The sequence below is a fragment of the Lynx rufus genome, unplaced genomic scaffold (assembly GCF_022079265.1).
Source record: "Lynx rufus isolate CCGP_SWC_20201006 ecotype Redwood Valley unplaced genomic scaffold, mLynRuf1.p SCAF_4, whole genome shotgun sequence".
NCBI classification, from domain to species: Eukaryota; Metazoa; Chordata; class Mammalia; order Carnivora; family Felidae; genus Lynx; species Lynx rufus.
Window position 1 is genome coordinate 4,239,724 of NW_025814856.1, and position 13,501 is coordinate 4,253,224.

General features: G+C 50.2%; 1 protein-coding gene across 2 annotated transcripts in view; it reads right to left on the bottom strand.

The window, feature by feature from the left end:
• Window positions 1–1,752: 1,752 nt before the first annotated feature.
• The window catches only part of LOC124522857 (complement C3-like), a 37,838-nt gene continuing 26,089 nt past the window's right edge, over window positions 1,753–13,501 (bottom strand). Inside the window, exons 27-41 of one of the 2 annotated variants that reach the window (XM_047094529.1) lie at window positions 12,822–12,920; window positions 10,527–10,683; window positions 8,687–8,850; window positions 7,629–7,787; window positions 7,433–7,492; window positions 7,226–7,316; window positions 7,057–7,108; window positions 5,664–5,751; window positions 5,493–5,582; window positions 3,446–3,551; window positions 3,158–3,247; window positions 2,898–2,981; window positions 2,259–2,342; window positions 2,032–2,167; window positions 1,753–1,935 (exon numbers count right to left, since the gene is read on the bottom strand). In XM_047094529.1, the coding sequence (XP_046950485.1) occupies window positions 1,794–1,935; window positions 2,032–2,167; window positions 2,259–2,342; window positions 2,898–2,981; window positions 3,158–3,247; window positions 3,446–3,551; window positions 5,493–5,582; window positions 5,664–5,751; window positions 7,057–7,108; window positions 7,226–7,316; window positions 7,433–7,492; window positions 7,629–7,787; window positions 8,687–8,850; window positions 10,527–10,683; window positions 12,822–12,920 (1,602 nt within the window). In that variant the 3' untranslated portion in view covers window positions 1,753–1,793. Of the gene's footprint in view, window positions 1,936–2,031; window positions 2,168–2,258; window positions 2,343–2,897; window positions 2,982–3,157; window positions 3,248–3,445; window positions 3,601–5,492; window positions 5,583–5,663; window positions 5,752–7,056; window positions 7,109–7,225; window positions 7,317–7,432; window positions 7,493–7,628; window positions 7,788–8,686; window positions 8,851–10,526; window positions 10,684–12,821; window positions 12,921–13,501 lie in introns of those variants that run through there. The other variant, XM_047094528.1, reaches the window with a different exon arrangement.

The window sequence follows — 13,501 nt, forward strand, 5'->3', positions numbered from 1 at the left end:
TCCATTTATATATTCATTCATCTCTTCATCCACCCATCCATACATCCATTCATCTATTGCCTACTATCTATCATCTATGTTATCTATCTATCCACCACTTAACGATTTATATGTATTACCTATGTATGTATGTATGCATGTATGTATCTATGTATCTATCGATGATCTGCATGCACACACGCATACACACACACACACAATTTATTTTGAGGAAATGGCTCATGTGACTATCGGGTTCATCAAGTGACTATCGATGGAACACATCAACTCCACGCTGTCTTTAGAATGTGAGTTTCAAAGATCATATCTGTGTTGTCACAGTGTGGAACCACAGGTGCTCAAACAAAAAAATACCAATGTATTAAAAAAAAAGGAAGAAAATTAATCCTAGGGCAGAAGAAAGGGAGAAATTGGCATGAAAAACATGACAAGAAGGACATAAAGGCGGGTGGGCAGACGTCTGGTCAGATGTCACCTAGTGAGGCTGGAACGCCTAGTGAGTGGTGAGAATTTTTGAGTCTCCCCTTGACAGGGGTGCCTGACAACCAAGAATGGAAGTAGCAGGGTGACTGCAAATATATTTCTCCCATATTCCTGGAATTGGGAGGTGGGGCTTACAGGCACTCGAGGTCTTAGGGGAAATGGGTGACTGCCAGTCTCAGGACTTTTCTCATGATGACCTCATCTACAGCCAGGAACTGGATCCCACCATCCATAGACCAAGACTTACTAGTGGTGTTATTAATCAGAAGAGGCGTCCAAGGGCCCAGTTTCCAACAACAGCCAGTGAAATGATTTGCCTGTGGCTGCTGCCCCCCGCGCAGCTCAGGTGATGCTGTGACCACAATGCCCACCTCCCCCCCACCCCTGCAATCTGCTCTTGATAATGGACTCATGCCTTCCCCTCCCTGGGTCACTCAAATATCCGGTGAAAACCTTGCCAGCCCTGCCCCTTATGGCCGCCGCCTGGGAACAGCCAGGAGGAATGCAGGCAAAGTAGTGAATGGAGTTGCACACACCCTAGAGATGATGGGCAAATGGACAGAAGGTGAGAACAGGTGGGGAAGAAGGTGAGGAGGTGGAGGATCCAGGTGGGAGGAAGGTGAGGAGGGGGTGTATCCAGGAGGGGAGGAAGGTGAGGAGGGAGAGGATTCAGGAGGGGAGGAAGGTGAGGAAGGGAAAAGGATCCAGGTGGTGATGAAGTTGAGGAGGGGGAGGATCCAGGTGGGAGGAATGTGAGGTGTTAGAGGATTAAGGTGGGGATTAAAGTGAGGAGGTAGAGGGTTCAAGTGGGGATGAAGGTGAGAAGACAGGATCCAGGTGGGGAGGAAGGTGAGGAGGGGGAGGATCCAGGTGGGGATGAAGGTGAGGAGGCAGAGGACTGTGGAGCCCTTGTGCATAATGATGCTCGGGAGGGCTGGGGTAAAGCAGGTGAGGATACTGGTACCCACACAGTGGATGAGAGAAGGATGTAGGTGAAGATACTGGTGAGGACCCAGAGGAGGAGGCAGAGGACACACAGGTCACGATGCAGGTGGAAAGACAGCAAGTAGGTGAGCACTTGGCGCAAATGCAGGCTCACTTCAGACTACGTGCAGGTGCAGTGCAGGTGCATGTGGGCACGGGCTCCCCGGGGGAGGAAGCAAACGTGCAGGTGATCCACAGGGAGGAAGGAGTTGCAGGGGAGGAAGCAGGGGATCACAGCTGCCTCTTCCTCCCTCTCCAAGACCTTCCGACTTTGGGAGACACATGAACTCTCAGTGAAGCTTTATTGTGGGGACTGTGGGCAGGGGTCAGTTGGGACAGCCAAAGACAACCATGTTCTCAGTGAAGTTGGCCAGGTCTTGACACAGCTTCTCATTCTCCTCATCCTGGCATTCATCAGCCTCTGGCCACTGTTCCAGCCAGGTGTCCTTCCCGATGATGTAGCTGATGCTGGGGGGAGGACGGCAGGTCAGGATCAGGGCAGGGAAAGCATGGGAAGGGGCGACCCACTGTGGGGGGTGGGGCATGCACAGGGCTGACACTCACTTGGGTTTCTCTCCCCACAGGTCGGCGGACATGCCCCACATGAGGTAGTGTTTCCCCTCCTGCAGCTTCAGGGCTTCTCTGCACTTAATGTGGCTGATGAACCTGCGCTCCTGTCCAACCTGCACCTCATCAGAGCCTGGAAGGGACGGACAGGGACGCTGAGTGGGGGAGGGCAGGGAACCAGCAAGAAGGAAGTGGAAAGACAGAACACAGACTGCAGGGCTGACCTGATTTGATGATCTGCTCGACGACCATTACGTAATCATCAAAGTCTTCTGACAGCTCCTTCTTGAGAAGCCTGGTCTTGTACACTGATGGGGGAGGAGGGGAAGGACGGTGGGGTCACGGGCAAGGGGGGTTGCGGGGACCCTCAGCTGCAGGCGCACCTGGGTGTATGGCGTCCCCAAGCAGACACATGCAGGGTCACAGCCACACGTGCAATAGTCCCTGCCCCCCAGTAGCACACCTGCCACATGTCTTCCCACAACCACCACGTCACACAGCCACACACGGCCATGTGCACAATTACACTCACCACAGTGGAGTCCTATGCATAACTTCCCATCCACTATCCCCCACAAGCACTGTCTCTCATCTCCATGGCTTGGCACGACTACAATGTCACACACACAACGGGCAGACGACCATATCCGCTCTCACACTGGCTGCACACCCGGCCGACTCATTAGCATGGCTCCCCATGCACTCATGGCCCCTCATAACACATTTACACCCACACACACATCGGCTGCAACCACAGGCTGACGTATAGCCATATGCAGCCAGGGGCACTCACAGCCAGTCACACACACCCATGGCCACACAGTGTCGCTCACCCAGGCACCCACGTGCACGTGCCCACTCACCGTAGTCTACTCCTGGTTCACAGGCCTTGTCCAGACGGTCGTCCAGGGTGATCTTTTCATCCATCGGGTGCATGAAGCAGTTCTCTGTGTGGTGGATGAGTGGGGGACATGGTGGTATTACACGCGTTGTCCAGGGCCCCCCGCCCCTGGGTCCGTGTGGGTGTCCACTGGGTGTGGGCTTTCAGAGCCCCCTTGGGCCACCCCCATGGAAGGAGGATCTGGGGGTGTGTGTCCACCCTTCCGTGCTTCTCTGCACCCACCCTCAGCACAGCGGCACATGTCTTTGTGACAGAGCTTGCTCAGCAACCCGTCTTCTTTGTCTGGGTGGTAGAACCGGATGCAATTCTCATCTGTGGGCAGAGTGGCAGGGAGGTGTCAGAGGGCTAGGGCCTCCAGCCCAGAGACCCAGGGGCTTGGATTCCCAACTCCAGTCCCTCAGACCTGGAGAGGCCAGGTCCCCAACCCTGGGACCCTCAGGCCCCCGCCTCACACGGATGCCTTGGACCCTCAGGCCCCCAGACCCCCCAGGCCCTAGGTGGGCTGCTCACCGAGGTTGTAATAGGAGTACACCTTGACCGACCCGGGCTGGATAAGCCCCACGTTGAAGTACTGGTGCACCTTGAAGGTCAGACAGTCCTCCTGGTCGTGTGAGATCTGGGGGGAAGGAGGAGGCTGGTCAGTGGGGCGACAGGTCGTGTGAGATCTGGGGGGAAGGATGAGGCTGGTCAGTGGGGCGACAAGGAACGGAGCCCAGCATGGGGTCCTGGGGGTTGAGACAGTCGTGGAGAAAGTGAGGGAGCAGGAGTCTCCACCAAAAGACTGATGAGCACTTCAACACAGCCATTTCCACTTCTCCAAGGCTTGAAGCTACATTATCCCTGTCAGCTTCCTTTCCTAGTTCAGTGTGGTCATGTGATTGAGTTCTGGCCACCAGACTGCTGTCTCTGCCCATGAAAACATCCATGGTTAATGGTACTGAATGCTATATTTAAAAGTTGTTATGGGGGGGTGCCTGGGTGGCGCAGTCGGTTAAGTGTCCGACTTCAGCCAGGTCATGATCTCGCGGTCCGTGAGTTCGAGCCCCGCGTCAGGCTCTGGGCTGATGGCTCGGAGCCTGGAGCCTGTTTCCAATTCTGTGTCTCCCTCTCTCTCTGCCCCTCCCCCGTTCATGCTCTGTCTCTCTCTGTCCCAAAAATAAATAAACGTTGAAAAAAAAAATTTTTTAAAGTTGTTATGGGATGGCACCAGGAGGGCATAGTCGGTTAAATATCCGACTCTTTATCTCAGGTCAGGTCATGATCTCATGGGTTTGACTTTGAGCCCCACATTGGGCTCTGCTCTGACAGCACAGAGCCTTCTGTCTTTACTTCTCTCTGCCCTTCCCCTGCTTGTGTTCTCTCTCTGTCTCTCTCAAAATAAATAAACATTAGAAAATTGAAGAGAAAAACTTATTGAGAGGGTAGATCTTAAAAGTTCTCATCACACACACACACACACACACACACGCATTAAAACTATGTGAAGTAATAGATATGTTAAGTAAACTTATGGTGGTGATCATTTCCCAATATACACATACATCAAATCATTATGTTATGCACCTTAAACTTACACATTTTATATGTCAGTGACCTCTCATTCAAGCTGAAAAAATAAAGACAGAGAGAGAGACAGAAAAAGAAATAGATATGTATAGGTACGTATATGTGACAGGTGTATTTGGAGGAACAGGCTAACAGTTAGTGAATTTGCATAGAATGTATATGGAACTGTGTTTTACTGCTGTGCAATTTCCCTGTAAGTTTGGAATCCTATAAAAATTTAAGTGCACAAAAAGTCCAGTACAAGAAAACGTCAACCACTAGCTCATGCACAATCCTCTTTTCTTCCAGGGAGGAGGGGTCCAGCAGAGGACTCTAAGATCCTAGGGAATTGCAGAGCCCCAAGAAGGAATGTGAGCAGATCCCTGACTTAGTGTGTGGAGCAGAAAACCCTTCCCTTAGCCTCCCAACTGGACTTTACCTGAGTGGGAGGCACAAGACTCTTGTGTTGGGACCCTCATATTCTTGAGAGGCTTATTACAGCAGCTAGTGTTACTTATGCTGACTAATATGGGGTGAGGGGACTTTGGGAATTTTGGAAGTTAGCAGGGGGCATGTGAGGATAGGTAAACGGAAAGATGTAAGTAGGGGAGAGGAGGAAGCTCAAGTCAATGTTAGAGAGGAAGGCAGTGACAGAAAGTCAGATGGAGAGCAAACACGGAGAGAGAAAACCCAGGGGGAGCGGAGCAAGGGGAATGCTTTTTAGCACTGAGCAATTTATTTTTTAAACCCAAGGGGGTCCCTTCAAAAGTTGTTTAGGACTATGATGAGAAGAAGTTGGAGGAAGCAAGTGTAAAATGAGGTTGGAATGAGACTGGTCAGAAGTTAAGCTGCTTAGAAAAGATGAGAGGACCTGGGTTGTCCACCTTACTTTATATGCCCCTTCCCTCCACCACCTAGCAGCAGCAGTCTGTGCTTGGGCCCCTGCTTGGGCCTCATGTGACCCAGATGCAGGCCAGTCTGTTGGAGGTCAGATCCCCATCGGAAGCCTTACCTTGTCCAGGTAGATGATGAGGGTGTTCTTATTGGAGAAGGCCTTGTTAAGCTCATACTTAGAGATGTATCTGTCAACGCCATTACTCAGCTGCGGAAGGGTAAGACTTGTGAAAATTGCCCTGAAGCCTTTGTCCACTGATGCCAGCCCCCAAGCCCAAGCCCTTCATACCAGGTCAAGGTCACCAGTGTCAGGAGAAAAGCCAGTCATCATGGATATATCCAGGATCGACATGGTAGCATCCTGGTCTCCCAGGTACCTGAATAGGGCAGGGAGAGGGCACTTGGGTCCCAGGGTAGGGTCAGCCCTGGGGCACAGTGTCTGCACAAGGGGGTCTGGTCAGAGACTGGGGTTACTGGTTCCCACACAGCAGCACAGAAGGATATTAGATTGTAGGAAACATTCCCCAAATGGAATAAAGGAAAGGCAGTGTCATGGTCAAGGTGACTAAAAGCTCAGGCTCTGGAGCCCCTTTGCACGGGTTCAAATCCCAGCTCCAAATGACATTTGATGAGTCACTTGACCTCTCCATGCCTCAATTCGTCCAGAAAGTGCAGACGAGAAAATGTTACCATGCTCTAGCTCGATAACGCCAGGCCCCCAGCACCAGGGGACATTAGTCGTAATTGCATAAAGTACGAGTACAAATCTTGTCTCTGGATCTTGGGTCCACCAATCATTGTGCAAATCACAGACACGCATCACGGTCAGTGACCAAGCACGTCATTCCTTTCAAAGTCTGTCTGTGATGGGGCACCGAGCAGTTCATGCACAGACAGCAAGGCCTGTGGTTGTGGCACTTCCTTATCTCCCAGGGATAAACCGCATGACGTTTCACAAAACTGGTCAACTGGCAGGGGGATCTGCCAGCCAGGATGAAAGGCAGCAGAGAAATGAAGACACTGGAGGCAAAATTTGAAAGCACAGAAACGGAGTTAGAGAAGGAGCAGCAGACTGTGCGAATGTCACCCTTGCTGCCATTGGAGGGGCCGACCGGCTCTCTTGTGACATCGGCCGCTCAAAAGATTAGAGTTGGAAGCTGACCTAACTTAGAAGGGAGCGTGACAGTTCACTATGTCACAGGAAAGATGCCTGCTCAATCCCTACCCCAAGTGACACAACAGAAGGAAGACCCACGGCACTTTTGGTAAGTGTTTTACAAAGGAGAACAAGAACTGCTTGTTATCTCCATGTTCTAATGTTGTAGTTTACAGCATGCTAAGCAAATTCTCATGTTACTGTAATTTCCATTTCTCTGTACCTTCCTAACTGGCAGTTTGAGAGTTCTGAAGCTGTGATAAAACGCTTTAAAGGTCATGCAACAATGGCAACTTCCCCCACTGATTTGTTGGCACTGCTTGAATAATTTCAGGTTATGGGGCCATCGCTCGTGTTGGACTGCCAATGCAAAGTGAGGACTGCCTGGGGTACCCACCTCCTGGCAGGTACTTCAGACAATACCAGATGCACAATATGCTCTTAGAAAGGATTAGGTCAGGGAAAGGAGAAGTCTTGCTATAGACAGAGGAATGGCCAAGATGACCCCCAGTGACCCATCACTTACTTGGTACAGATGTCAAGGATCATGGTGTTCAGGGCTTCCTGAGGCCTCTTGACTAGAAACACAGACAGAAAAATGGGAGGGGGATGTCCCTGGGTCCCAACTCAGGAAGGAGGCAGACATTAGAATGAGGGCGGGGGAAGGGTAACAGGTAGGGTCTTAACTCTTTTACCATCTTCAGGAGCTCGTCGTATATCAACCCTGAGGTCAAACTTCTTGCAGGTGTGTTTGCTTTTGAGCTTGGCATGGTACATTGTCACCACCTGGTGAGATCACAGGGCAGTGCAGTGTCAGCCCACTTGAGTTGAGAAGAGCGTCCCTCGGGGCCAGAGGGGCTGAGAGAAGGCGGGCCAAGCTGGTGTGTGTTCCTGTTCCTTACCGACAAGGTGCCTTGTCCCTTCCCTTTAGCTGTTACTACGAAATCCTCATTTTTCTTGGTCTGCAGGGAGAAAGGAGAGAGGAGAGAGGGTGTTGGTACCAAGCCTTCCCCTAGCTGCAACTGCCCTATCTCTTGCCTCTGGCAAACCCTGGCAGGTATGGAGGGGGACAGCAAGGGTTTGGCTAAGCAGCTGTACCTCTTCTGACCGCAGGAGGCTAGCAGATTCCCAGAGGATGGTGTGCTTGATGAGAGAGTTGCGGCTGGGCAGTTCAATGGATACTTCCAGGTTCAGGTCCTTGTGGTCAGGGACATCCTTCTGGTATTGGGCCAAGGCTTGGAACACCATGAAGGTGGCCTAGAGCCCATGAGAAAGAACGAGCGTGAGCCAGGAGACTGAGAAAGGGGTTAAAACCCACTGGAGAAGGAAGAGAGTCATGTCAGAGGGTGGGGGATACTGACACTTTAGCCTAGGAACCCCTGCCCTAGAGAAAGTGAGGATAAGATTAGGGGTTATTATACACTGAAGACATGTCCTAGATTCTCCAAGAGACAGAGACTTAGACAAGAGCTTGGCAGACTGAGAAGGGGTCTAGAATTCACCAGAAATTGCAGGCATCAAAGTGAAACTCTAGCAGCACTGAGAATATGGCCTAGCCCCATCCACAGGAGAGTCTAAGACAAGGGTTTGGAGTCACTGAGAATGTGTTTAGAACTTAGTTGTAAAAAAAAAAAAAAAGATGAAGTTGAGTCTGGAGATACTGACCATATGACCTAGAATCCAAAAGGGACACTGAGAATGTGACTGACAGCTCACCAGAAAGAAAGGGGGTCAAACTGGAGTCTGAAGTTATTAAAAACCATGTTCTAGATCCCACCAACCAGGGTCAGAGAGGCTTGGATGATGTCCTAGAATAGCCGAGAACATGGTCTGGAACCCACAGTAAGATGAACTAACACTGGGAGCCTAGCAGAATTGAAACATGGTCTAGAGCCCACAGGAAGATATGAGCTAACACTGGGAACCTGGCGGAACTGAGAACACGGTCTAGATCTTAGGAGGTTCGGAACACAGTTTGGGCATTCAGCATGTAGTGTAGACTCCACCAGTGCATTCACAGCTAAAAATCCACTCCAGCCACTCTGGCTTGTGGACAGAAGGGCTGCCCCTCCGAGTCTTAACATCTTCTCTGGGAGGCCAGTGGGAAGCCAGAGGAGGTAGGCATGTAGGTGCCTGGGGGATATGGGGTCACTTGCCTGGGTGGAGCCGTAGCCCCCTCCGTAGTATCTCTGCTCATTGAGCCAGGTTGCGACGGGGCGTACAAAGTCAAAGTCTTTGAGCACCAGCAGGGCCAAGAGGGCATAGGATGTGGCCTCCACACTGTAGAGCTTCTTGCCAGGCTCCTCCCACCTTGTCCTCTCTGTAGAGAGAACCCCCACCCCCATGCTGATTGCACTGTCCAGTGAGGAGATGGCTCAGAGAAAAGTCGGAAGACTCACGCTAGACTCACACTAGAACTTCTTGTTCACAGGTCCTGACTGACACCCAAGGCACTCACTAGCTGGCTACTGCCTACTCTTTTCCTTCATTAACCTTCCCTCCTCCATTGAAATTCTCATCTGCAGCCCCACTGATTTACAGATTCCCTAAATTTTCCATGCTCATTCTTACTTCCTGGGCCTTTTCGTATTCTGTACCCTCTATTGGAGCACCTTTTCTCCACCCATTCCTGCTTAATCCCATCCTGCACAACTCAGCTTCAATGGCACCCCAAGAGTAGGTGAGGTCCTCCCTTCTGTCTCTCAAAACATCCTGTGCTGTCCTGTCCCAGAACTATGATGTTCTATATCCATCTATTAACTCATTTCTTTCCTCAACTGGAGTGAGAGACATGATGGCAGGAGCTGTGCTGTATTCACTGTGATGTCCAAAGTGCCCAAGAAAGCACTTGTAGCAGAGACTGTCAGTAAGAAGCATTCACTCCTGTGGGGTGCCTGGATGGCTCAGTTGGTTGAGTGTCCAACTTTGGCTCAGGTCACAATCTCAAGGTTCACGAGTTTGAGCGCCTCATCAGGCTGTCTGCTGTCAGCACAGAGCCAGCTTTGCACTCTCTGTCTCCTTCTCTCTCTGCCCCTCCCATGCTTGCACTCTCTTGTTCAAAAATAAATGAACATTAAAAAAAACCTGTTCCCTCATTTCCTGGGCAGAGAGTTGGACTACATCTCCCAAAAGTCTTTGTAGGCAGGTATGGACACACGACCGAGCTCTGTATGATGGAATGGACACTGGCAATGTTAGGGGCCCCTTCCATGCCTGGTCTACCTCCCTTAAACAATCCACCTGACCATTTCCCCTTATGCTTACATGGAGTGGATCCCAAGCACCCCGTGGTGGCAAAGTCATGAAAAGATAGAGGCCCAGATCTCCACATGACTGTCTGGAAGAGAGCTGTCCACCAACAACAAGCTTCCATTGTGCTAAACCACCTCAGTATATGTACTGACACATGTTACATCAGTGAGTGCAAACCTGATGCAGTATATTACCTGAGCCAATGATTAAGTGCTCACTGTGTGCTGGGCACTGTGCTAAATTCCCTATGGCATTATCTTATCTAATCCTAATTACCCTTGAGATAATGACGACAACAACATCGGAATAGAGCTCTCACTGTATGCTGGACCTTCTACCTGCATTACTCCTTCAATCTTGTCAACCACCTATGATGTAAGTATCTTCTTCAGATGAGGTCCAGGGAGGGTCAGTGACTTTTACAAAGTCGCACGGTGAGAATGTGGCAGAGGGGGATTTGAATTTGGGTCTGTCTGACCTCAGAGCCCACATCTTTTCTCCTGTGTCATAGCAAGTGCTCAACACACACTTGTTGAATGAATGATGCCACGTTCTTGTGTAGCTTACAGTGAGGATTTCTCACACCTCAGAGCCATTCACCAAGCAGGACTTAGCACCATCCACTCCAGCTCAACCTGAAGCTGCCCATCCTAGCATAGCTTAGAGCCACACATGCCAGCTCAAGATGACCACCCCCAAACCCTGGCCATGCATGCCTCTTTACCTCACCAGGCTGCCACTCACCTGTGGCTGTGCTCAGAAATTTTTCAAAGAGGTCTTTCTCCAGCCTGCCTGACTGGGCCAGGGCGTAGCCTGCAATGGCCACAGAATATGGTCTCCGCAGGTTCCTATAGTGGAATTCAATATAATCTCCAGCCTTAGTGATGCTGCGCTCCAGGCTCTGTGAGAAAGAGGATTGGGTTCTCTGGTAAGGTGCATACTGCTGCCACAAAGAGCTGGTAAGGATCACACAAGTGCCACTTCCTGGGTACCAGGATGGTTTCTGTCCTTGGGACATATTTGTTTTGGATCTTTTATTTCTTTTTTCTTTTTTGGATTTTCCAGACATTTTAGTCACCGTGAACTTGATGTGCCTGAGAGAGTTTATATACCCAGTGGTGTACTGGTAATAGTTTAAGCACCAGCTCTCCAGAGTGTGTATGGGGGACAGGGGTCTGTTTTATCGCCTGCCGGTTACTGTGGTGTAAATGCTCCCACTGTGGGCAATTTCAAGCTACCAACGTAATGGCCCTGAACATAAAGGGGAGAATATGTGTTGCAGATAGACACTCATGACCTAGCATGACCCAGCTTCAGCACCCCACTGGGAAACCTCTTCTCTAATCACCAGCTTCACAGCTAACACTTACTATATGGCAGTCACACAGGCAATCGCTGAACTTCAGGATCCTATGGGGTTGGCATTATTTTCATCATCATCTCTACTGCACGAATGACAAGATTGAGACCCAGAGAGATGATGGAAGGAGGAAGACATGATGTGCAGCGTTCGCGAACTTTCTTGGTGTAAATATTACCGTGGCCAATTTCAAACTATGTGGAGTCAGTGAATGCAGAGTTGTAGCACAGAAGTAGCACAGAAATAGATAGCATTTCCACCTTATAGGTACATAACCTCGAGATGGATAGATTTGTCATAGATAATGAGGGAAAGTAATAAAACAATCAGGAAGTGATGAGTTTTGAGTGTTTCTTACCTTTGCTTTTAATGCTTAGTGTTTAGTCTAAAGTCAGTTTACATAATTTGCTTGAAAAGAATGATTGTGTTTAACAACTACCTTGTGAAAGTCCTGGAAGTTTCATGGTTGGCTTTCACAGACTGATCCCAGCACACTCTTCATCTGCACCCCAGTAATCTGGGTCTACAGCCTATGCTATACTCAGGCATAGTGTTGCCATTTTGTAGAAGAAAATGTTGGTGCCTTGCAGAAGAAACTAATCCTTTCCCCGCCAGCTGCCTGTCCTCCATCTACTCTTGACTTTTGCAGAAACTTCGGTCTTTCATTCACTCGGCCACAGTGGAAGCAGCCATATTTGCTCAGTAAGACCTACTTCCTGGCCTCAGCTGATTGGTCCAGGTATGACCATCTGACCCCGGGTGGGCCAATCAGAATTTCCCCTATGGGAATCTGAAAGCTCTAGGTTTGGTCTGGCTATTTCCCCAAGGAAGGCAGCCAAGTTCTGCTGGGCAGGCTGGGTGGCAGGGAGAGAGGAATTATTGGGCCCAGAACGGCCTGGGTCCCTCTGAGGCCCTCAAGTCAACAGCCCTGTCCCCTCTGTCTTGAGTCCGATGAAGGGAGGGGCAGCTGCCTGAGGTAAAATCCTGGGCTCTCCACCTTGGCAAGCTAAGGTCAAACAAACCACTCTCAAACCCCAGGACAAAGCAGAGGGAGTAATTGCAGAGACTCTCGGGAGTCCACCTTTCTAAGCTTCTCTGCTTCAGAACCAAAACCAGAGGAAAAAGAGACAGCCATGAGCCAATATTTGTAATCACTTCCTTTTTGGGGTCATGGGCCCCTTGGAAAATTTCCTAAAAGATCTCCTGAACTAAGAGAGTAGCCTTGATGTGTTCTTGGGTCTGGGTTGTGCCTTTTCTTCAGGGAAGCAGCAAGATATGCTGCACTGCTCATGTAGCAGTGATGGGGAAAGCAGGCTGAGGGGGCTTTTGTTGAAATTGGCTGACACTCTCTGGACAGGGTAAAGCAGGCAGAAAGGACCCATTCTTTGATCTCTTTCTGTCTTAGTTTTCTCCCCTGTAACCTGGGGATAAGAAGAGTAGCCTACGTCTCGGACTCTCAGAAGGATTACAGGACTTAGCATGTGCAGCACTTAGATGAGCATCTTAGTTAACTGCTCAAAAAATGCTGGGAATTATTATGGTTTTATGGGTATTATGGCTGCTGTGGTGGCTGGCTATTGCACTGAGAGGACTGGGAATCACCTGAATGCAACAGCCCACCCTCCAAGGTGGATGTGCCCTGGGTAGGTGAGAGGAGGAGAGGGTGGGCGGACACTTACGTTGACCTGATCATTGCAAAACTCTTTAGCCTCTTGCAGCGCAATGAGAACAAAAGCTGTGAGGGCCACATCCTTCTCCTCGTTCTCCCGGAAGCCACCCTAGAATGGGAAGCGGGAAATAAGGATAGGGTCACCAGTATGTCCCCCCATGCTGACCAATCTCCTTGTAGGGTGAGCATGTCAAGGCACGGGTGAGTCTCTCCTCAGTGTCTCCCTAGGTGGGCCACACTCTTCAATATTCACTCATTCAGCAATTGTTGCTCATGCTGTGGAAAAGATGGTGGGTAAGAACCCAACACCAGTCCCACCCCCACAGTACTCCCCATCTAGTAGGGGAGACAGACATGAACCAATTGGCTCACCAGTAGACATATCATAACAAATTGGTGAGTGCGGTGCAGGAGGAGAAGTGGATGTGGCAGTGAGATTGGAAAGTGGGAGTGTGACTCAGTTGGGGAGATCAGGAAAGATTTCCCTGCAGGATGACCAGGGTTGGCATGCCAGACAGGGAGAACAGCATGTGCAAAGGCCCTGTGGCTAGATAGAACAAGGCTCCTTTCAGTGCAGATGGCATGTGGATGGGGATAGGGGAACGGTGTGAGACTGGAAGTCTGAAAAGTCAGGCTAAGGCAGTGATTCTCCACCGTATGCATGCATAGGCAACTCATGGCAGGGGAAGT